This window comes from Gadus macrocephalus, chromosome 11 (assembly GCF_031168955.1).
Source record: "Gadus macrocephalus chromosome 11, ASM3116895v1".
Taxonomy (NCBI): domain Eukaryota; kingdom Metazoa; phylum Chordata; class Actinopteri; order Gadiformes; family Gadidae; genus Gadus; species Gadus macrocephalus.
The window spans coordinates 5,148,936-5,174,737 of record NC_082392.1 but is presented as its reverse complement, the minus strand read 5'-3'; the positions used below and the strand labels follow the sequence as shown (position 1 = coordinate 5,174,737).

Genomic DNA, 25,802 nt, shown 5'->3' with positions numbered 1-25,802 from the left:
TATTGTAAGCTTCTAGCATGGATATTTATAAGAATCAGGCACAATGCGCCATTCGCCACCTAGTGGAGATACAGTGCTTACATAAAGAGAAATGAATTCTTATAAAACTACAGTGTAATTTACACTAAAGCAGACTCAATCTTACCTGGCAAATGTGTTTCATAAAAACACACTCAAGCACATTTTAGGTTGAAATATTTATTGCTGTAAAAAACGTGAAACATTCCATTACAAAAAGTGTAAAAGTGTTATTTTAGTAATAAAGTGTTAAATGCTGAAGCTTTGTCATGAACATGTTCCCTTATACTGTACTTTAAAAAGACATCAAATATGAAAGACAAAACATGGGGGTTCAGTGAAGAAGGTAAACTGGGGACAGAACATATTTACAGAAGACAGAAAAATATAAACAGAGAAAGAATTCTTTGGTCATCTGTGATTATCACAATAATATGACATAATCAGATCAAGAACAAGGACTACAGAAGACTGTAGATCAATTATCAATAATAGTGTAGATAGAGAATGAATTATACTGAAAATGAATGATTAATAATACTCGAGATAAATAACTAATTATTGTGTGCATGACCGATAATGATAATAGTGTGATTTGTTATTATTAGTGTGATTTATAACAAATTTTCTAATAGGATTCAGAGAGTAGTAAAGGAGTGTTTGTACGAATCCCTGAAAACAACGATGGTATGAATACATTAATACGATGAGTTCACTTCTTAAAGAACTTCTTGTTGAGCAGGAAGATGAGGAGGTTGACATTGATCTTGGCCTTGTCAAACATCTTCATCACCGCAACGCCCTCGTACTGCAGCTGCAGCAGGTCCTACACACACACACACACACACACACACACACACACACACACACACACACACACACACACACACACACACACACACACACACACACACACACACACACACACACACACACACACACACACACACACACACAATGTCAATGGACCACCATAAGCCATTAGTTTGTGTCTGATCCTGAGAGGTGGATGTGTCTGCGTGCGTGCGAGCGTACGTGCGCGTGTGTGTGTTGATATATACCTGGTATTTGAGGGGGAACTCCTCCATTTCGACACCCAGGAAGCGAGTTTTGACCTGGAAGCTTCCAGTCTGTTGCCCGGCAACAATATCGAACATCACGTTCTTAAACCTACAGTAGATCAGACATCATGTTAAACCCACAGTGGGTCAGACATCACAGTCAGCCTACAGTAGATCAGACACAATGTTAAACCCACAGTGGGTCAGACATCACAGTCAGGATACAGTAGATCAGACATCATGTTTAACCCACAGTGGGTCAGACATCACAGTCAGGATACAGTAGATCAGACATCATGTTGAACCTTAGGCAGTTCAAATATCATGGTGTAAGGGAGGGACTTGCAGGTTCTAATCCCCAGTTAATCAGTATGTGGAAAAATACGTATATAAATATTATTAAACTCAGAATTACAGCTAGGCCGCACTTCTGCAACAACCCTTTGCTCAATGTGTTGCAAAACTAATGTGTGCACACGTAACTCCAAGCGAGTGAGAGGTCGGGAGTGGGCTTCTATGGACCAATCACAGGACAGGATTGCCATATTGGTTATGCTGGCTGGATACCAACTACTGATAAGTGCCTCACACGGCTGCTTACTGGCTTGTTAATCATATCAGATAAAAGATGCGGACGAGCATCTGGGTCATCTCTCTGCTGACAGAAGACTAAACGATCAAACAAAGACAGAGGACTGATATGAGTAGGGACCTGAGAAGTCGGATCTTCTTCTCTGGGCGTGTCGTTACAGTGTGGTAGGGCTTTGACTCCGAACTTTGTTATTCGAATATGATTCGAATATCAAAAAGTAAATCAAAATTCGAACGAACATTAGGCAGCCCTTAATATTGGAACCTGTTATGGGCAGGCCAAGAGGGAGAGACGTCGGAGAACCCGACGCAGTCTATTCATAATATTGTAATGACCACGGAAGAGGCAATGAATGAAGTATTGATTAGACAGCGATTTATTAGAAACCTAATAAACCGTTGGAACGCGCAGGACCGGTAACCACGGCAACGCCGGTAAACAAACCTCGCGAAGCCCAATCCAGGTCTTACTGAAGGCATTCAATGGTCAAAATATTATGAATAAATATCCGAATATGTTCGAATATTAATATTAATAAACAAACAAACTTCGAATACGCGTGTCTTACTGCGTGGCGGGCAGGTCTTGGATCTCCAGCAGGACTCCCTTCTCCTGCAGCCGCGCCGCGCTGTAGCTCAGAGACGGCCTCTTCTTGCCGCTGCTCTTGCCGCTGCTCTTGCTGTAATCGGGGGGGAGACCGGGTTATTGCCGTCACCACGGAAACGCTTTTCACTGTAGCTTTTTCTCTGCAGACATGAAACCCCGTCATTACGGTCGCCTTGGAGACGATCCTCGCCCGCTGCTCTTACTGTAACCATTGAAATCCGTTTTTTTTACAGTGACAATGGAAACGCTTAAAACTGCTCTTCTTACTGTAACCACGGATCTCCATCATTACCGTAACCGTGGAGAAGCTTCTTACCGCTGCACCTACTGTAACCGTGGAGTCCTGTCAATACTGCGTGCGTTACCTGGCGGTGAGGCTGTCCAGACAGGAAGTGATGTATTGGCTGTAGTAGTCCACCTGCTGGCTGTGGGCGGAGCTCTTCTCCTGCAGACTGGACAGAGTCTGCTTCAGCCTCAACGTGTCGGCCCTGCGCCTCTGGCGGTACAGGCGCTGGTGGCGGATGTCCTGGCGTAAGAAACAGCCGTTACAGTTCGTATGCATACAGACATTCCATATATGGCCATGTTTCCTGCCCATCACTCCTATGTATAGCCATGTTTCCTGACCATCGCTCCATATATGGGCATGTTTCCTGACCAACGCTCCATATATGGGCATCTACCTTGGCTATCATTTGCAGTATTTGGGCCTCAGAGTCGGGGGGCGTCAAGACCCCGAGGGCCTCCAGGCGGCGAAGACTGCGGACGATCTTCCTCTTCTTCTCCTCCAGACTGAGGTTGCCGTCGGCGACGAGCGACTGGTTCCTCTTCATCTTGTCCGGGGTCCGAGCATCCCTCTGGGCGCGGCGCTGCATCATCCAGCCGTGCTGCAGCTCCTAGCCAATCAGAGAGGAGCATGAGTGCGGCCGTCCTCTCACTGGGCCGAACAGATAACACCTACTGGTCCGTTTCCCTGCCGACCTGGTCACGTGACGTCGACGCCCTCAACAGCTGGCTCAGAGAGTCACCCGACTGGGTCCGAAGCAAGTCCACGATGAGCTGCTTGGTGCTGGGGGGGGCACAGGGTAGGAGGGGCAGAATATAGGGCTAGGTTAGGCCGGGGGTCTCAACTACAACGCTGTGGTTTAACGCAGAACGGCAGCTAGCTTGTTGCTAGCGACAAGACAGAAGGAGACGACGCGCTTCCATCTTTACTCATTAATTCTAATTTCCCAATTCAGACAGAGACATTCCTTCTGGAAACGGAACAGGGAACCTAAGTAGGGGGGTATTCCCTGGATTCACCCCCGGGGATCACCTGAGGAGGACGCCCCTGCTGTCCGACTGGTCCTGGTCGCTGAAGACGTCGAAGCGGCTGGTGAGCGTGAGGGACACCTCCATCTTGGACTGGTCGGCGGAGCTCCCCCCGGAGTCACCTGAACACAAGACGGGACTCGGTCAGTGACGCCCTCCATCACCCACGCCTGGGGCACTAACAGTGAGTTTGTAGAGGTGACTCAAGATACACATGTAGACGTAACATAGTTTGTACAGGTGACCTAGGTACAGGTGACCTATGATAGTTTGGACAGGTGACCTATGATAGTTTGTACATGTGACCTAAGATAGTTTCGATTTTATGATAGTTTGGACAGGAGAACAATAACAGTTTGTAGACCTACGATAGTTTGTAGACGCTTGATAGTTTATAGACTCTTGATAGTTTGTACAGGTGACCTGTGATAGTTAGCAGTCCTACGTAGTTTGTACAGGTGACCTGTGATAGTTAGCAGTCCTACGTAGTTTGCACAGCCAGGTCTAGGCTGGGGAGCGTGCCAGGCTGGGAGACTTACCCAGCAGCTCCTCCAGTGAAGGGACTCCTCCCAGTTCACCCAGCAGGACTCTGAGGGGGTCGGAGGGGGAGGGTCCCAGGGCCTCTTGGTGCTCCAAGAGCAGCTACACACAGACACAAAACACACACAAATATATAAATATACAGTATACATGCAAACAAATATCTATAGATACATATATAGAATGGAGAATATATAGTTTTTATTATTAACATTTCCAGTTAAGAACATGAACCTTGTGCGTGTTGAGTAGCTCGCCGATTGAGATGTAGACCACCGGCTTGTTAAGGATGACCATCTCTGAATACTCGTCCATGTTGAACCGCTCCTCTGGCTCCGGCACGTCACACACAGCCTGGAGGAACTTCCTGGGAGCATCAGACACAGCGAGGGTTCAAAGGTTACCACTTCCTGTCCACTTTGTGTGAGCATCAGAAGTGCTACGCGGAACAGTATCAACGACGGCGCCGTTTATATGAAACATGACAACTCACACTATAACTCTACTAATCTCTATTGTATTGTTTATCCAACCATAACTATAGCAGAGGTGTGCGGTTGTACCTGAATCTGCCGTGGGTGTGGCTGATGTACTCGTTGAGGTTCTGGATGTGGGGGCTGTCGCCCTGGAAGTGTTTGTTGGCCGCTGCGTGCTGCAGCATGCGCGCTATGGAGCCCAGAACGCGCCGCTGCTCCGGTAGGAGGGTGGAGCCCGCGGAGATCTCCAGCACGTCGAAGCCGTCGGGCGCCACGATGGCTGGGTTCATGTAGCGGTAGTAGATCAGGTTCCCCACGATCTGCAGCACAACTAGCATCGTTAGCTTCATGAGGCGGTAGCAGCGTCATGCAGAAGTAGTACTAGCAACATGTAGCAGTAGTAGCATCATTGAGTGGTAGTACACCAGGTTCCCCTTGATCTTCAGCCCAACTAGCATCATTAGAATCACAAAGCGAGAGTACACATGGGCCATGCTACTAGCTTGGTTAGCACTGGGGCTTTGACGCCGAACTTCGTCATTCGAATATAATTTGAATATCAAAAAATAAATCAAAATTCAAATGAATATTAGGCAGCCCTTAATATTGGAACCTGTTATGGGCAGGCCAAGAGGGAGAGACGTCGGAGAACCCGACGCAGTCTATTCATAATATTGTAATGACCACGGAAGAGGCAGTGAATGAAGTATTGATTAGACAGCGATTTATTAGAAACCTAATAAACCGTTGGAACACGCAAGACCGGTAACCATAGCAACGCCGGTAAACAAACCTCGCGAAGCCCAATCCAGGTCTTACTGAAGGCATTTAATGGTCAAAATATTATTAATAAATATTAAAAAATATATTCTAATATACATATTAATTAACAAACAAACTTCTAATAGGATTTTTGGGCAAAAGTCAAAGCTCTGGCACCACTAGCTTTTCCTAGCAGCAGTAAGTTGCCGGTTGCCAGTGGACCAACCCAGTGTCCCTAGCTTCACCTTGTAGAGCTCCTCCTGGCTGGCCTCAGGGAACTTGGAGTGCAGCGCGTCACGGAGGACCTTGGCGGTGTAGCGGAGGCCGTAGCTGAAGGGACACACAGGACACAGCCACTCAATATGACCCCATGTCCTCTACAGCAGGGTGTGTGGCCCAAGGTCAAGTTAGAAAAGCACATCTCCATGGATGGGACTAAAGCTGGGGGCACACTGAGCACTAACTCAACATCGAACACCAGGTGGAAATCACTTGAGGTGAGGGGTACACTTTGGCTTGTAGCCGGGTTGGATCAGGGTAGATCTACGACCTATGGGAGTGTGAAGTGAGTTTGTAGAGGTGACCCAAGATACACATGTAGACGTAAGATAGTTTGTACAGGTGACCTATGATCGTTTGGACAGGAGACCTACGATAGTTTTTACAGGAGACCTACGATAGTTTGTACAGGGGACCTATGATAGTTTTGATTTTACGATAGTTTGAACAGGAGAACGATAATAGTGTGTAGACCGTCGGTAGTTTTTAGACCTACAATAGTTTGTACAGGCGACCTATGATAGTTTGTAGACCTACGGTAGTTTGTACAGGCGACCTATGATAGTTTGTAGACCTACGGTAGTTTGTACAGGTGACCTATGATAGTTTGTAGACCTACGGTAGTTTGTACAGGCGACCTATGATAGTTTGTAGACCTACGGTAGTTTGTACAGGCGACCTATGATAGTTTGTAGACCTACGGTAGTTTGTACAGGCGACCTATGATAGTTTGTAGACCTACGGTAGTTTGTAGAGGTTGGTGGTTATGGCGATGAACACCCGGTCAGTCAGGTTCTTCAGGTTGATGATGGCGATATCGAGTCTGCGCCGGACCTCCGGATGGGACAGAGCGTCCTCCGCGCTCACGTCATAGGGAAGGGAGCTGAGAACAGACAGGAGGAACAACAGTGAGCGACTGATTGAGCCCTTGCGGTTCCGGTCTCGGTCTGGGGAAAAAGATTGACCACACTGAGTGTGGTTCCTCGTGAGATAGAGATAGCTAGAGAGGGATTGAGGGACAAAGTGAGGGAGTGAAACCGAGAGAGACCGAGACAGAGACAGAGACAGAGACAGAGACAGAGAGACAGAGAGACAGAGAGATAGAGACCTCTTGGTTCGAGTCGGGGTCTCAGTGTGATTCCTCGTGTGATAGAGATAGCTAGAGCATGAGACAGAGAGAGAGAGAGACCTCTTGGTTCCGGTCCTGGTCTCCGTCTGGTTGATCCAGGTCTTGTAGATCTCCAGCGGGTCAGTCCTGATGCTCAGGGCCCCGTCGCTGAGGACGTCCTTCACAGCGGAGCCCAGGATCTGGCGCAGGGCGTTGTGGCCGCGGGCGTGGCGGTAGAAGCTCACCAGCATCTTAAACACCGTGGGGTTCCCCGTCACCACCTCCTGGGGCTGCTCCACCTTCAGCCTGAACACCGTCACAGTCAAGAGGAGATGAGCAGAATGATAGATGAATATACATACAAATTAACTATGCATTTAGATCAGGGGTCTCAAACTCAATTTACCTAGGGGCCACTGGAGGTAGATTCTGGGTCAGGCTGGGCCACATCAAGTATTCCACAAAAAAATTTAGCACAACTGACCCAATCTAAGTTAATGATCGGGCTATCAATAGATCACGTTGGCTATGTAATCGCTGACAACAGGGGACATTTCATAGTTGTTGGTGGAAACCGGGACATTTTAGCGTCCTTTGGCTTTTGTCGGGACTCAGGACACGTAACTCAAAACTGGGACTGTCCCGGCAAAACCGGGACATCTGGTCATCCTATCACAAGTGATAAAAAAGCGTGGCAAGCTTCTCAGCAAAAATGTGCGTTTGACAACAACGCACGGGCCGCACTAACACTAAACTTTGATGTCAAGCCGGGGGCCCCAATGTTTCATCCCGCAGGCCTCAATTGGCCCCCGGGCCGCGAGTTTGAGACCCCTGATTAAGATACATTCACATTAAGGATGAAATAACATGGTAGCAGAATTGAGCTGAAATAGAGTACATTTTTGTTTAATCAAGGATAAAACTCAAGAAAACTAAACTTGTATACAGGATAACTATATATCTGACCTGATCTCGTAGCGCAGAGCAGCGGTGAAGAGCTGCAGCAGCAGGAAGGCCTCTCTGCTGTCCGAGCCGTAGTTGAAAAGAGAGAACACCAGCGTCTCCATGAAGCGGGTGGACTTGGTCTGAGGCATCAGGAAGATGAGCTGGGCCAGGTACAGCGGCTGGGTCTGAAACAACAGACACACGTGGATTTAAATACAGCAGGTAGGAAGGTAGGGGCTGGTAGGGGGGTTAGTTACCTGTAGCAGGTAGGTAAGGGCTGGTAGGTGTGTTATGCCGCTTTTCCACCGCACATGTAGCTCGACTCGACACGACTCGACACGATAGCAGCACGGGTGCTTTTCCACCGCAAATAGTACCTCCTAGACGTGGGCGGGGTCGGCTGCGCCAAAGGGCCGTGACGTATTTTTGTACGCGACGCAAACAAGACCTACGCAACCCACACATGGACAGTACCCACATAACAACAATGGAGGACATCGATAACATTACTATTATTAGCTGGCATGTTGAAGAAGTTGAAGAAGTGGAATATATGTTGGCTGCGGCGCTGCTATGGCTGTTACCAGCATGGTTGCCATGTCGCTCTCGTGACTTCGTCACACTCTCTGGCCAATAAGTGGCCGGCCGTCTGCCGACGTCACCTTTTAGCATCGGCTCAGCCGCTTGGAACCTAGAGCGAGGCGGGTACTAGAAAAAGCAGCCACTTCAGGTACCAGGTACCATGTTTTCGCGGTGGAAACGCAAAAAATGCGAGCTGAGTCGAGTCGAGTCGAGTCGTGTCGAGCTGGTACCATGCAGTGGAAAAGCGGCATTAGTTACCTGTAGCAGGTAGAAGAGGTGCTGGTAGGTGTGTTAGTTACCTGTAGCAGGTAGGTAGGTGCTGGTAGGTGTGTTAGTTACCTGTAGCAGGTAGAAGAGGTGCTGGTAGGTGGGTAAGTTACCTGTAGCAGGTAGGTAGGTGCTGGTAGGTGTGTTATGCCGCTTTTCCACTGCATGGTACCAGCTCGACACGACTCGACACGACTCGACTCAGCTCGCATTTTTTGCGTTTCCACCGCGGTACCATGGTATCTGGTACCTGAAGTGGCTGCTTTTTCTAGTACCTACTCGCTCTAGGTTCCAAGCGAGCTGAGCCGATGCTAAAAGGTGACGTCGGCAGACGGCCGGCGACTGATTGGCCAGAGAGTGTGACGAAGTCACGAGAGCGACATGGCAACCATGCTGGTAACATCCATAGCAGCGCCGCAGCCAACATGTTCCACTTCTCCAACTTCTTCAACATGCCAGCTAATAATAGTAATGTGATCGATGTCCTCCATTGTTGTTATGTGGGTTCTGTCCATGTGTGGGTTGCGTAGGTCTTGTTTGCGTCGCGTACACAAATACGTCACGGCCCTTTCGCGCAGCCGACCCCGCCCACGTCCAGGAGGTACTTTTTGCGGTGGAAAAGCACCCGTGCTGCTACCGTGTCGAGTCGTGTCGTGTCGAGTCGTGTCGAGTCGAGCTACATGTGCGGTGGAAAAGCGGCATTAGTTACCTGTAGCAGGTAGGTAAGGGTTGGTAGGTGTGTTAGTTACCTGTAACAGGTAGAAGAGGTGCTGGTAGGTGTGTTAGTTACCTGTAGCAGGTAGGTAGGTGCTGGTAGGTGTGTTAGTTACCTGTAGCAGGTAGGTAGGTGCTGGTAGGTGTGTTAGTTACCTGTAGCAGGTAGGTAGGTGCTGGTAGGTGTGTTAGTTACCTGTAGCAGGTAGGTAGGTGCTGGTAGGTGTGTTAGTTACCTGTAGCAGGTAGGTAGGTGCTGGTAGGTGTGTTAGTTACCTGTAGCAGGTAGGTAGGTGCTGGTAGGTGTGTTAGTTACCTGTAGCAGGTAGAAGAGGTGCTGGTAGGTGTGTTAGTTACCTGTAGCAGGTAGGTAGGTGCTGGTAGGTGTGTTAGTTACCTGTAGCAGGTAGGTAGGTGCTGGTAGGTGTGTTAGTTACCTGTAGCAGGTAGGTAGGTGCTGGTAGGTGTGTTAGTTACCTGTAGCAGGTAGGTAGGTGCTGGTAGGTGTGTTAGTTACCTGTAGCAGGTAGGTAGGTGCTGGTAGGTGTGTTCGTTACCTGTAGCAGGTAGGTAGGTGCTGGTAGGTGTGTTAGTTACCTGTAGCAGGTAGAAGAGGTGCTGGTAGGTCTCCAGTCGATCCCTACACCTCTTGTGGAGGGCCTTGAGCCCCTTGGAGCGCTCCAGAGCCATCATGCCCGCCAGCTGCTCCTTATTCTTCTTAGTCAGCTTCTTACAGTGAGACACTACCTCCTACACACACACACACACACACACACACACACACACACACACACACACACACACACACACACACACACACACACACACACACACACACACACACACACACACACACCGATGAGATGACGGGCCAAGAATACACGACTGCCTCTACATTTTATCCAGGCGTATCGTTCACCTGCAGGGTGAGGCGGTTTCGGACGAGCAGCCCTATCTTCAGGTCCATGAGGTCCAGGTCTGCCTCGAGCTGCCGGTTGGATCGGATGGTCGTGACCACATCTTGCCGGAGGTGCAGTAGCTCCGCCTCCTGCATGATGTCGCCGTCGCCAGTCTCCAATAGGTGGACGAACTTCCTGACCACCGCAAGGGGGGGCGTGGCCGAGTGGACTGGGGAAGAGGTTCTTTAGTCACCATGAATACTGATTCATATCCTAGGATACTCTGTGGTACAGATCACATTGTATAATGCTAGAAGAGTATTATTTGTGTATTGTTTCACCACGGTGTAGGGCTGGGCGATTCATCAAATTTTGATTGCGATTTAGATTTTAGCGTCCAACGATCACAAAAAAATCGATTAGGAAGGGCAGAACAGCTGGATACATATCAGTAAATTATTTTAGATTGGAACATTTTCTTTTTGACCATTTTGTGTATTTTTTTAGGGAGAGACATGCTGAATAAGGGAGAGACATGCTGAATAAATACATCATGTTTTCAAACTCAAAAATAATTGCTTGAATGATCGTGATTTAAATATTGACCAAAATAATCGTGATTATGATTTTCCCCATAATCGAGCAGCCCCAACACAGTGATATAGAGTTGCCTTTAAAATATATTTTAATGAGAAAGGAATCCCATATCCCTCTTGGGACCTCTTTCTGTTCCTTAAAATCATTCTGGTGGAGGAGAACTGTCCCCCATTAGGGTGGAGGTACTCACCCAGCATCCTGTACTCTTCTCGGGCCCGGCTCGCCCTGAAAAAGGCCTGGATCTTCACTATGGCAGCCACCTGTGGACAGGTCAGAGTCACAGGCTTCAGGACGGCACCACCCCCTAACCCATTGGTGCTCAAAGGGCGGCCCGCGGGCCAATGGCGGCCCACAATGACATAAAGATGTAAGTTTAAATTATTATATCAATATTTATTTCAACAAAAAAAAGAAAAGTCGACTCTCTCTAGCTTTCAATTAAATCCTGTTACATTTGTTAGTTTTAAATACGACTGTACATTACTTTGAAAGGACGAACCTCAGTTTCGTGATTTAGACCTCACTTGACCTCACTCCCAGAGGTCCACGGTGCAATGTTCTTTTTCACCACTGGGATGCTAACAGCGTTTCCCGCCAATTTTTTTTCTTCCTTTGGCGGCCCTCAGTCAAACTCTGGTTTCCTAAATTGACCCTCAGCTGTCAAAACTTTGAGAACCCCTGCTCTAACCCCCCAGGCCCGGGACGGTGTCCCAGACGTGTGCGACAGCAGGCGGGCAGGGGGGGGCGCACTCACGTGGTCTCTGAAGTAACGCAGGCGGGCTCTGTAGCGCCGCCGCGCCAGGAGCATCCGGAGCCCCGCCTGGATCTGAGGACGCAAACAAGACGGGCTCAACTCAGAACCATCCGGAACGGGGTCAGAGGAAACGAACAAGGCGAGCACCCCACCTCACCCCGGTGCTGCTGCTAAGTTGGGGGGGGGGGGGGGGGGGGGGAAGAGGTTGTTACCTTGACAACAGCCCTCCAGTGCCCATAGAGGAACTGGATCCGCTGGCGGTACGCCTTCTGCTGCATAACACGCCTCCAGTGGCTCTGCTCACGCACACACACACGCACACACACACACACACCGTTGTTAGTGTCACTCAGGCCAGGGAGCGGTAGAGAAAGTGAGAAGAGAGAAGAGAGAAGAGAGAGAGAGAGAGACAGAGAGAGACAGAGAGACAGAGAGACAGAGAGACAGAGAGAGAGAGAGAGAGAGACAGAGACAGAGAGACAGAGAGACAGAGAGACAGAGAGAGACAGAGAGAGACAGAGAGAGAGAGAGAGAGAGAGAGAGAGAGAGAGAGACAGAGAGAGACAGAGAGACAGAGAGAGAGAGAGAGAGAGAGACAGAGAGAGAGAGCACCTGTATGACGGTGGCCGCGGCTCCCTGGCTCCTCAGGTAGAGGAGGCGCGAGGTCAGCCTCTGACGCAGGAGGAACCCCCGGCTCCTGGCCTGCAGGAGAACCAGCAGGTCCTCCTTCTCCTCCCAGCCCCTCCTCCTGCTGACGCTGCTCACCACGCCCTACCACACACATATAGTAGATATAATCTATAGGTCTACACAGCTTTATATATATATTAAACATCTAGTAGATATAATCTACATCTATAGGTCTACACAGCTTCATATATATTAAACATCTAGTAGATATAATCCATATCTATCGGTCTATACAGCTTTATATATATTAAACATCTAGTAGATATAATCCATATCTATCGGTCTATACAGCTTTATATATATTAACATCTAGTAGATATAATCTATATCTATAGGTCTATACAGCTTTATATATATTAAACATCTAGCAGATATAAATCTATAGGTCTATACAATTTTATATATGTTAAACATATAGTAGATATAAATCTATAACTATAGGTCTATACAATTTTATATATGTTAAACATCTAGTAGACATAAATCTATAGGTCCATACAACTTTATAAACATCTAGTAGATATAATCTATATCTATTATAGGTCCAAACAGCTTTAGATATATTAAACATCTATTAAATATAAATCTATATCTATTATATGTCCAAACAGCTTTATAAATATTAAACATCTATTAGATATGAATTTATATCTATTATAGGTCCAAACAGCTTTATATATATCAAACATCTGTTAGATACAAATCTATATCTATAGGTCTATACAGCTTTATATATATTAAACATCTATTTTATATATATATACATCCAAGTATATCTATATATTGCAATCATATACATTTATATTAGGCTACATATATAGAAGATATTTATACATCTATTCATCCATTATATAACTATACAGCTATTATATATCCATACATTATACATCTACACTTTATCTAACTAACTCATTAAACATCCAACGAGTGTTTATGCACACCTGGATCTCCTGGTTGGTCAGGAATAGTGCATTCTGGGTAAACCCCTTTGGTTTGTCCCAGTTGCCCTCGAGCCTCGAGAGGTGGAAGTAGAACGCGCCATCTGCGGTCTGGGATCGAACCCACGGGCTCCGGTTGTCCCCTGGCACAGAGACAAACCCACACACACGAAGATGAGCGCTAGTCATACTGGGAAAACAAATGTTAACACACACACACACACACACACACACACACACACACACACACACACACACACACACACACACACACACACACACACACACACACACACACACACACACACACACACACACACACACACACACACACACACACACACACCTCTCTGGGCCTTGCTGCTGAGCAGGCTGCGGAGCTGCTTCTGATAGGCTGCTGAACATTCCGGGGCCACGCCCTCTAGCGCCATCTCTGGCAGCCGCAGGACTCGGAGGGTCTGGTCGGCGCGGCCCTCCTTCACCGCCTGGTTGACTGCTGCTAGCGCCAGGGCCCCTACACACACACACACACACACACACACACAATTTACAACACAGACACTAAATAATCATCACTGCCTGGTGCAGTGCTGCTAAGCAATACAACACACACACACACACACACACACACACACACACACACACACACACACACACACACACACACACACACACACACACACACACACACACACACACACACACACACACACACACACACACACACACACACACACACACACACACACACACACCTTTCATAGCCCTCTGGGTTTGCTGATTGGCCCTCCGCACTGCTTCCTGGACGTCAGCCAAGGACAGCTCAGCTCTCGGGTCACCGCTTCTCTGTGATTGGACAGTCACAGCACATGAGAACACACACCTTCTCGATGAAGTCTATTTTAATTTCTTCAACCAAAGGCAAACCGATCATAGGTAAACAACACACGCCTGTACCCCCAGGTAAACAGCACATCTGTACCCCCAGGTAAACAGCACATCTGGGCCCTCAGGTTAATAGCACCCGTACCTGAGCCTTGAGTCTCTGTGCGTGGGTGAGCAGGTGGAGGTAGCGGCTGGCATTGGCCGGCACTACATCCTCCACGCCACTAGAGGGCTGCAGCAGCGCTGACAGGACTTCCCGGGGGTCTCCTCCTTCTAGAGCCTGCTGCAGCAGGTCCAACACTAGGTCCCCTAGGGAACGAGGTACAACAAGGTGCAAGGCTCATACTCAGTGCAGTGAGTAGTGATTAGCAAATACTTAAGTGTATCTAACAGTATACAGTTCTATCGTTCTAAGTGTATGTAGTAGTACATAGTAATCTTGTACATACTTAGTTTATCTAACAGTATACAGTGCTATCGTACATATTAAGTGTATTTAGTATTACATAGTAGTCTTGCACATTCTTAGTGTATCTAACAGTATACAGTTCTATCATACTAAGTGTATTTAGTAGTACATAGTACTCTTGTACATACTCAGTGTATCCAACAGTATACAGTGCTATCGTACATACTACCGGTAAGTGTATTTAGTAGTATAAAGGACATACTCTGTTGGTCTTCTTCTGCAGCGATGTTGACTGATGTGATTCCTTCCTGCAGCTGGTTCCATGTTAGTAAAACTCTTCCGGTGCGACTCCTTAGACCCAATAGCTCCTCAAAATACCTACAAAAACAAGACATTATACAGTATGTACAGTACACAGTACAACAGTACTGCTGCGAGTATGACCCCGTGGTCGTAGTTACACGTTATTATGATGTTAATGCTGTTCAGTTTTGTCCAGTTAGACGTAAAATGAATCACTTAGTCTTGGTCTTCTGTGTAATAACTTATAACTGGTTAGTGTTGGTCAGAGGGTACGAGTTGGGTTAGCGGAGGGTATAGCTGGGTTAGTGTTGGTGTGAGTGACCAGACCTGTGTAGCAAGTCGTCGTGGATATCAGACAGGCCCGCCGTCGCGCTCCTCAAACTGAAGCAGAAGGAGCGGAGGTCTTCAGCCTCCAGGGCCTGGTTCACCATGGCAACGGCTGTCAACATCTCCACGGCAACGTACAGCTCCTCCTGCTGAAGCTCCCCCTGGTGGGTCGAAGACGGTACCACAGAACAGTCTGGTTACAAACATCCTCCAGTCTCATTATAATCTGGATACTACACCACCTGAGGGTGGTGTAGGAGCTACAGCTGTCGGTGCAACAGTCCCTACCTGAGGGTGGTGTAGGAGCTACAGCTGATGGTGCTACAGTCCCTACAGCTGATGGTGCTACAGTCCCTACAGCTGATGGTGCTACAGTCCCTACAGCTGATGGTGCTACAGTCCCTACAGCTGATGGTGCTACAGTCCCTACAGCTGATGGTGCTACAGTCCCTACAGCTGATGGTGCTACAGTCCCTACAGCTGATGGTGCTACAGTCCCTACAGCTGATGGTGCTACAGTCCCTACCTGATGGTGCTACAGTCCCTACCTGATGGTGCTACAGTCCCTACAGCTGATGGTGCTACAGTCCCTACAGCTGATGGTGCTACAGTCCCTACAGCTGATGGTGCTACAGTCCCTACCTGATGGTGCTACAGTCCCTACCTCGGGGTGCTGTCGCTGCAGAAGCTGCAGCTGCTGGTGGTAGAGAGCGGCGGCGAAGGGCAGGACGTCAGGCAGCATGGCATCCGAGTTCAGCAGGCAGCGCAGGGTCTGGGTGGAATCGGCCCGCTGCAACGCCACGTTGATGCACCGCACCGCATCCTGCACTGCTCGCACACACACACACACACACACACACACACACACACACACACACACACACACACACACACACACACACACACACACACACACACACACACACACACACACACACACACACACACACACACACACAGAGATAGTTATAGTCATAGCAAGTCATTGACCTTGCTCTCAGGTGTCGACAGATCACAACAGATACCCTGGTATGAGATGCCACAAATTGATTCTGCTTTTAATTATTTATTTTTTTTACGCGGTTTTGAAATATAAATATCGTTCCGTTCATTCATCTCTGCATAGCACTCTTTTATCCCAGTCATTCTAGTTCACACACAAACACGCACACAGAGACAAGCGTGCAGACATGCCAATGGTGCGCGGGTACACTATCACTTATTGGATAAACCCGCGTAACACTGACGCACTGCACACGCACTGACGGCGATGATCGGGACGGGAGATCGGGACGATCGGAAAGAGGGCCGGTCCACTTTGAAATGGGTTTTGTGCGCGATTGCTCGATTACGCGAATGAGCAAACGCGAAATGCACCCCCCGTCAAGACTCCACGTCTAATCACCCCCCCCCCCCCCCCCCATCACACATTCAAATGGTCTGTGGGAAACACTGGAGATGCTTTGAATTTGCTTATAGGAGGGCGGGACCTCCGATGGAATGATATTATAATCTGAGCAGATATGTAATGTCATAATGTAAACCCACAGAGTTGGTACGTCGAGTCCTTCCACTATGTGGAGGGCCATCGTCCAGATACTGTCAGCTGATGGACTCAAAGGAAGTAAGAGGACGGAAATAGCGTTTTGGTAGACCGGATATACACGATAAAACTGATGCCCTTCTCTCCGCCTAGCTATTTATAGTGTGTTTTACCGAGTTAAATTTATACACATAGTTAGGGTCGGACGTCAAACCGGGCGGCCATGCACACATAGGAGCGGACAGGAAGTGACCTACTGTTGTTGGAGCACAGAGCTTCCTGATTGGCCAGGTTGACGCTGTGCTGGAGCTCCTCTGGTTCCAGGGGGTCAACGCACCCCTGCTCCTGGTTAACACAATGAGAGCACACTGTAACACAACACAATCATACACTGTAACACACCCCTGCTCCTGGTTAACACAATAAGAGCACACTGTAACACAACACAATCATACACTATAGCACAGCCCTGCTCCTGTATGCACAATAACACAGTATAACCACTATAACACAACACAATCATACACTAACACCCCTGGTCCTGTATGACAATATGCGCCCTTTAACCACTCGAACTAAGCCCTGGTCCTGTATAGTGACACAATAACAACGTACTGTTCGGTTAATTTGCAGTTGCGGTGTTAATTAGGATGTTGTCAGCTTACTGTTACAATAAACTGTAATGAGAAAAGGCGGTTATATAGACCCTTTAGTATCTGTGGTATACAGGCTGGGACGAATTTCATATGATAAATATGTCAACTTTGTGTTGAAAGTATGGACCGTCGCGATTCCCATTGAAACAATGGCGCCGATTTTTTATTTTTTAAACGTTTTTTGTTTAATTATTTTTCCCAAACGGTTATGATTTACTAACCGGTTACACGTGCAGTGTTTCCCACAGAAATTTTGGAGACTATGGGGGGGGGGGGGGGTGTCAAGCGATTGTTGACCCCCTGTCAAGCGATTGTTGACGGGGGGGGGGGGGGGCCCGGGGCCCCAAGCAATTGCGGGGCCCCAGGTAAATCCTTATGGGATGCAGCGCCTCTGCTCTCATGCAATCCCAATGAGAGCGACACGAACTTCGTCTGAGCAAAAAAAAAAAAAAATAATAATAATAATAATAATAATTAATAATAATAATAATAATTCATGTGCACGCAGAGACTATGGCGGCCGAAATTAGACTATGGCGGGGCGCCATAGTCTCGTCAATGTGTGGGAAACACTGCACGTGTACACGTGTACCCATGCACACCCCTAGTGTGTATGTATGGTATATGAGTACCACAGTAGAACGTAGATTACCAGGCAGTGCTGTCGGGCGGAGGTGAGCTGGTCCAGGTACCAGGGGCTGTGCTCCGCCCTGAGGGCCTGCAGCTTCAGCGCAGGAAGTTGGAGAGCGGAGAGCAGCTCCACTTCCTGTCCGCTCTCCAGCGCCTCGTCCACCAGCTCTACCGCAGAGCGCACTATGGGAATAAAGACATAAACATGTATAAATGTCTACGGTTCATCCACCAACTCTACCAGAGTGAGAGAGTGAGAGAGTGAGTGAGTGAGTGAGTGAGACACACACACACACACACACACACACACACACACACACACACACACACACACACACACACACACACACACACACACACACACACACACACACACACACACACACACACACACACACACACACACACACACACACACACAGCGAGAGAGTCACAGTCCGAGACAGAGAGCAATCCGAGGGGTTTCTTTACCGTTGACTTTGTTGATGTTGTCCTGAATCTCACTCTGAGTCAGATACTCCTCGTACATGTCCTTCTCCGCTCGGGAGCACTGCACAGGGGAGAGGAACATTATCACTAAAACACCCAACTATATCTATATCTATAGATCTAGTCACATCCAATTACAATGATATTAATCTGCATTCCGTTTACAGAACATTTGAAGGCATTAAAAGGAACGTCTGAACTAAGGCATTACTCAAACATTATTCCACAATCCGACCAGAGGTCAAATCAATATTCCTGACACCGTAGCAGCTTGGAACGTTCGCATGGCCCTCAGCCAATGGTGTTGTCAGGCTCGGCCACACCCACCCCAGTGGCAGCGCTGTGTGTCTTGGCGTTGCGCGCCTGCTGCAGCATCTCCTGGTAGACGGCCATCAGCGCCCCCTGCAGGCGCTCCAGCATGGCGTTGGGGTTCCTGAGGGCCAGGGCGGTCGCGCCCACGTCCCCCTGGACCACCGCCTCGTTGATGGCCAGCACTGCAGCGTGGACTACACACACAGAACCACTATGATACTGGGCCCAATAACACACTATACACACACAGAACCACTATGATACTGGGCAGAATAACACACTATACAAACACAGAACCACTATGATACTGGGCAGGATAACACACTATACACACACAGAACCACTATGATACTGGGCAGAATAACACACTATACACACACAGAACCACTATGATACTGGGCAGAATAACACACTATACACACACAGAACCACTATGATACTGGGCAGAATAACACACTATACACACACAGAACCACTATGATACTGGGCAGAATAACACACTATACACACACAGAACCACTATGATACTGGGCCCAATAACCCAATATACACACACAGAACCACTATGATACTGGGCCCAATAACACACTATACACACACAGAACCACTATGATACTGGGCCCAATAACCCAATATACACACACAGAACCACTATGATACTGGGCAGGATAACACACTATACACACACAGAACCACTATGATACTGGGCAGAATAACACACTATACACACACAGAACCACTATGATACTGGGCAGAATAACACACTATACACACACAGAACCACTATGATACTGGGCAGAATAACACACTATACACACAGAACCACTATGATACTGGGCCCAATAACACACTATACACACACAGAACCACTATGATACTGGGCAGAATAACACACTATACACACAGAACCACTATGATACTGGGCCCAATAACACACTATACACACACAGAACCACTATGATACTGGGCAGAATAACACACTATACACACACAGAACCACTATGATACTGGGCCCAATAACAAACTATACACACACAGAACCACTATGATACTGGGCAGAATAACACACTATACACACACAGAACCACTATGATACTGGGCAGAATAACACACTATACACACACACACAATCACTACAATACTGGTCCACAATACCATACTATACACACACACACACACAGAACCACTATGATACTGGGCACAATAACACACTATACACACACACTCACACACACACACACACACACACACACTCAGTCACTACAATACTGGTACAAAATATATATACAAACACACACACACACACACACACACACACACACACACACACACACACACACACACACACACACACACACACACACACACACACACACACACACACACACACACACACACAGTACCACACTATAAAACACACTAAAACAGCATACTACTTGTAAAAAATATATACACACACACACACACACACACACAATCATTATGATAATGGTAGTGGTACAGAATATACCCAAACAACATACCATCATTATGATACTGATACACTATATACACACAGACAGACATAGATACAATCACTATTAGGGCCCGACCGATATTGATTTTTGAGTGCCGATGCCGATGCCGATTATTTTCAGAGAAAAATTACGATTACGATTTAATCGGCCGATTAAAAATAAAAATAAATAAAAATCGGTTGTAATCGGCGTCTTTTTGGCCGATGCCGATTATTTTCAAAAAGGCTATAATCGGCCGATTAAATCGGCAGGCCGATAAATCGGTCGGGCCCTAATCACTATGATACTGGTACATTATTCTTTTTTTTTCCATTGCCATAAACTCGATTATATGGTTGTAGTAGGTTAGTATTATGGTAACATAGTGTGTATCCTAGTATGGTTGCAGACAGTATGGTGGTATGATAGTACGGTAGCGATCGACCTACCAGCAGCTTGGTCCACTGACAGCTCATTGGCCAGGAGGCCGCCGATCTTACTGAAGGAGGGCATCTGAATGCCATACTTGTCCAACTCCAGCTTCATATTGTTGATCTCCTCCTCTGAGGACCAGAGAAACACCATTCAATCCTCATCGTCTAAACTCACCTAAACACTAGATGTAAACAGTATAGTTATCATCTAAACATTATCTATCATGTAAACACCATCCTGATCGTGTGTTAACATCTAGAGAACCATAAGGCGATTGAAATGTGTGAGGAGATGGTTACCAGTAAACTGCACTTTTCCATACAGGTCTTGGATCTGAGGAGCCAATCCCAACCTGAAGAGATACATGCTGCACACACAAAAGATACACACTATTATATCGACCACCATATTATAAAATTAACACACCATTATAACTGCTACACACAATTATACGTCTTCCCACTATTATAACTGCTACACACTTTTATGCATACTAGTTAGTTATAACTATGAAGATGTCTTAGTTATAACTGCTACGGACAATAACTGATAACAACCTCAGACTAGTTGTAATAGTTGGAGACACGGCTGGTACCTGAGAGCGTGGATACAGTACACAGCCCGAGGCATGTTCTTCCGGTCATAGATGTCCGTCGTCTCCGGATGAAATATCTTAAGCAAAGTGGACGCACCACGTGTGAAAGTTCATAGCCACTCCACATAGGTCATCTAGGTTTACACTATGGCGGGTTAGGTAAAGTTTAATGAATAGGTTCTGCAGACTACAGATGATGAGAGATCATGAGATGGATTACCGTTGGGAGTCCAACTTGCGCCATGGCGTTCCTCCAGTGGTTGATGTTGTCAGTGTGTCTGAACTGTAAACCTTGGGCCTGGACGAGAGTACACAGGATTAGACACGCTGTCCTGCTATACTAGTTATCATTTCTGTATAATGTAGTATAATACTATATTTTACAGGTTTACTTGTATATTAGATTGTATATTATTCAGTGTAAGATGGAGTGGCAGACCTTGTAGCGGTTCTGGTCCAAGTCGTAGATCTTGCGTAGGGGGGTGGTGTTTGGGGAGAAGTGGTGGGCCAGTTTAGCCAGCCACACCCCGTTCCTAAGCCCCTCCTCCAACTCTGTAGGTGCAGGGAGCTCCTCCCCTAGACACGCCTCCATCCACCTGGCAGGAAATAACATTATATCATAGATATATACATAAAATAACATATACATAGGAGCAGGGAGCTCCTCCTACAGAGATGCGTCCATCCATCTGAGGACAATATTAAAATAATTTAACATTATTATGTATCTAGTTGCTTTGCTTCCTCCAGTCAACGGAGGTACTGATAATCTATAATATAGTTGAATAATATAATATATCTAGGAGGGTGGCTTACTCCAGTCGACAGAGGTACTGATACTAACTACTAATATAGTTGTATAATATAAAACTACTAATGTACCTCTTGGCTTCCTCCAGTCGACAAAGGTACTGATAAGCAACATTCTGGATCCGCTGCTGGTCCATCTCATCAGCTGTCAGTCGCTCATCTGTAACCAAACATGATGTCAACAAACATTATGATTTATATAAACCGAACGATAACCATTGTGACTTAAGGCCAGTACATTGCATTGTACTTCAAATAACTAAACCAATTCCAATTTTGAAGATTTAAGTTTAATAAACCAAACTCACAGCGCATGGGTCCGTCTGACTGCTCCATTTAGCCACTGCTAGCGAGCTACAAGCTGAACGAATACGTTTGTTTTAAGTTAAGTAAAGTATTATATATGATATAAAGGATAACAATCTAGTTCCTTTGCGGGAAAATAAGACGTCATGCAACAGTCAATGAAATTAGGAACCTATAATGACTAATAAGCGGATCCGAGCAACTCTCCGACATCTCTCGACATGTTTACCGTCTGGGTTTGAAAAGACCCGCCGACACCTGATTGGATAGAGAACCGGAGACTACGCCCACTGTGATGCGCAAAATCTTATTGGCTAGAGTACAAGGTCCTCCCACTGTTCTGCGCAAAACAATGGTTGCGCAAAAACCTACGTCGCCAACGTAACGTGACAGCAAGTCCAGGGAGCGTTCCATGGTTCTTGAAGTGCACTTTTTGTTCAGTTTTTCTTACACTTTATAAAAAACAAATTGGAACCAATTTTTTTTTTACCTTAAAAGGGATGTCCATAATATTTTGTAACTCTTTCCAGCAGTTCTTCCAGCAGTTTGCATTACTAATACTGTTTGGATTGCTTGCATGGGAAATGTGTAGGTGCTTGTGTGATACTGGTAGAAGATCAATCTCTCTTCACTCCAAACAGATCTGTCTCCCCACCACCTCTCTCTCTCTCTCTCTCTCTCTCTCTCTCTCTCTCTCTCTCTCTCTCTCTCTCTCTCTCTCTCTCTCTCTCACACACACACACACACACACACACACACACACACACACACACACACACACACACACACACACACACACACACACACACACACACACACACACACACACACACACACACACACACACACACACACTCCCTCTGTTCCTCTCTTACTCAATACATTTACAAACATATGTATAATAAATAAAAACATAAAAAAGTATCTCTGACATCGGAGGGTAGTGACTGGTATCTCTAACAGTAATGTAGAGGGTGGTAGTGACTGGTATCTCTAACAGTAGTGTAGAGGGTGGTAGTGACTGGTATCTCTAACAGTAGTGTAGAGGGTGGTAGTGACTGGTATCTCTAACAGTAGTGTAGAGGGTGGTAGTGACTGGTATCTCTAACAGTAGTGTAGAGGGTGGTAGTGACTGGTATCTCTAACAGTAGTATAGAGGGTGTGACTGGTATCTCTAACAGTAGTGTAGAGGGTGGTAGTGACTGGTATCTCTAACAGTAGTGTAGAGGGTGGTAGTGACTGGTATCTCTAACAGTAGTGTAGAGGGTGGTAGTGACTGGTATCTCTAACAGTAGTGTAGAGGGTGGTAGTGACTGGTATCTCTAACAGTAGTATAGAGGGTGTGACTGGTATCTCTAACAGTAGTGTAGAGGGTGGTAGTGACTGGTATCTCTAACAGTAGTGTAGAGGGTAGTGACTGGTATCTCTAACAGTAGTATAGAGGGTGGTAGTGACTGGTATCTCTAACAGTAGTGTAGAGGGTGGTAGTGACTGGTATCTCTAACAGTAGTGTAGAGGGTGGTAGTGACTGGTATCTCTAACAGTAGTGTAGAGGGTGGTAGTGACTGGTATCTCTAACAGTAGTATAGAGGGTGTGACTGGTATCTCTAACAGTAGTGTAGAGGGTGGTAGTGACTGGTATCTCTAACAGTAGTGTAGAGGGTAGTGACTGGTATCTCTAACAGTAGTATAGAGGGTGGCAGTGACTGGTATCTCTAACAGTAGTGTAGAGGGTGGTAGTGACTGGTATCTCTAACAGTAGTGTAGAGGGTGGTAGTGACTGGTATCTCTAACAGTAGTGTAGAGGGTGGTAGTGACTGGTATCTCTAACAGTAGTGTAGAGGGTGTGACTGGTATCTCTAACAGTAGTGTAGAGGGTGGTAGTGACTGGTATCTCTAACAGTAGTGTAGAGGGTGTGACTGGTATCTCTAACAGTAGTGTAGAGGGTGGTAGTGACTGGTATCTCTAACAGTAGTGTAGAGGGTGGTAGTGACTGGTATCTCTAACAGTAGTATAGAGGGTGGTAGTGACTGGTATCTCTAACAGTAGTGTAGAGGGTGTGACTGGTATCTCTAACAGTAGTGTAGAGGGTGGTAGTGACTGGTATCTCTAACAGTAGTATAGAGGGTGTGACTGGTATCTCTAACAGTAGTGTAGAGGGTGGTAGTGACTGGTATCTCTAACAGTAGTGTAGAGGGTGTGACTGGTATCTCTAACAGTAGTGTAGAGGGTGGTAGTGACTGGTATCTCTAACAGTAGTGTATAGGGTGGTAGTGACTGGTATCTCTAACAGTAGTGTAGAGGGTGGTAGTGACTGGTATCTCTAACAGTAGTGTAGAGGGTGGTAGTGACTGGTATCTCTAACAGTAGTGTAGAGGGTGGTAGTGACTGGTATCTCTAACAGTAGTGTATAGGGTGGTAGTGACTGGTATCTCTAACAGTAGTGTAGAGGGTGGTAGTGACTGGTATCTCTAACAGTAGTGTAGAGGGTGTGACTGGTATCTCTAACAGTAGTGTAGAGGGTGGTAGTGACTGGTATCTCTAACAGTAGTGTATAGGGTGGTAGTGACTGGTATCTCTAACAGTAGTGTAGAGGGTGGTAGTGACTGGTATCTCTAACAGTAGTGTAGAGGGTGGTAGTGACTGGTATCTCTAACAGTAGTGTAGAGGGTGGTAGTGACTGGTATCTCTAACAGTAGTGTATAGGGTGGTAGTGACTGGTATCTCTAACAGTAGTGTAGAGGGTGGTAGTGACTGGTATCTCTAACAGTAGTGTAGAGGGTGGTAGTGACTGGTATCTCTAACAGTAGTGTAGAGGGTGTGACTGGTATCTCTAACAGTAGTATAGAGGGTGTGACTGGTATCTCTAACAGTAGTGTAGAGGGTGGTAGTGACTGGTATCTCTAACAGTAGTGTATAGGGTGGTAGTGACTGGTATCTCTAACAGTAGTGTATAGGGTGGTAGTGACTGGTATCTCTAACAGTAGTGTAGAGGGTGGTAGTGACTGGTATCTCTAACAGTAGTGTAGAGGGTGTGACTGGTATCTCTAACAGTAGTGTAGAGGGTGGTAGTGACTGGTATCTCTAACAGTAGTGTATAGGGTGGTAGTGACTGGTATCTCTAACAGTAGTGTAGAGGGTGTGACTGGTATCTCTAACAGTAGTGTATAGGGTGGTAGTGACTGGTATCTCTAACAGTAGTGTATAGGGTGGTAGTGACTGGTATCTCTAACAGTAGTGTATAGGGTGGTAGTGACTGGTATCTCTAACAGTAGTGTAGAGGGTGGTAGTGACTGGTATCTCTAACAGTAGTGTAGAGGGTGGTAGTGACTGGTATCTCTAACAGTAGTGTAGAGGGTGGTAGTGACTGGTATCTCTAACAGTAGTGTAGAGGGTGTGACTGGTATCTCTAACAGTAGTGTAGAGGGTGGTAGTGACTGGTATCTCTAACAGTAGTATAGAG

General features: G+C 46.7%; 1 protein-coding gene across 2 annotated transcripts; it reads right to left on the bottom strand.

The window, feature by feature from the left end:
• Positions 1-182: 182 nt before the first annotated feature.
• On the bottom strand, positions 183-22,603 carry iqgap3 (IQ motif containing GTPase activating protein 3). 2 transcript variants are annotated; one of them, XR_009528127.1, is made up of 39 exons: positions 22,341-22,603; positions 22,105-22,192; positions 21,662-21,818; positions 21,443-21,520; positions 21,223-21,299; positions 20,927-20,994; positions 20,642-20,755; positions 18,712-18,890; positions 18,367-18,445; positions 17,918-18,078; positions 16,867-16,954; positions 15,731-15,894; positions 15,067-15,227; positions 14,699-14,814; positions 14,173-14,336; positions 13,898-13,988; positions 13,489-13,656; positions 13,146-13,285; positions 12,127-12,285; positions 11,727-11,810; positions 11,515-11,586; positions 10,951-11,020; positions 10,184-10,392; positions 9,862-10,014; positions 7,723-7,886; positions 6,838-7,062; positions 6,391-6,531; positions 5,615-5,699; positions 4,695-4,927; positions 4,366-4,498; positions 4,131-4,233; positions 3,596-3,713; positions 3,259-3,346; positions 2,961-3,173; positions 2,643-2,803; positions 2,240-2,350; positions 1,080-1,188; positions 345-844; positions 183-311 (listed from the first exon to the last, which is right to left on the bottom strand). XR_009528127.1 is itself a non-coding variant. In XM_060065511.1 (38 exons), the coding sequence occupies exons 1-38, from the start codon at positions 22,366-22,368 to the stop codon at positions 731-733; spliced, it is 4,866 nt and encodes a 1,621-aa protein (XP_059921494.1). In that variant the 5' UTR covers positions 22,369-22,603; the 3' UTR covers positions 183-730. The 2 variants fall into 2 exon arrangements, 1 of the variants encoding a protein (XP_059921494.1); XM_060065511.1 differs by having other exon boundaries at positions 183-844.
• Between the last annotated feature and the right edge of the window lie 3,199 nt (positions 22,604-25,802).

Coding starts and splice junctions, on each gene's coding strand:
- iqgap3 (XM_060065511.1), bottom strand. CDS start 22,368: ATGGAGCAGTCAGACGGACCCATGCGCT. Junction 10,015..10,183: donor GAAACCGCCTCACCCTGCAG/GTGAACGATACG, acceptor GTGTGTGTGTAG/GAGGTAGTGTCTCACTGTAA. Junction 1,189..2,239: donor CAAGACCTGCCCGCCACGCA/GTAAGACACGCG, acceptor GATCTACTGTAG/GTTTAAGAACGTGATGTTCG.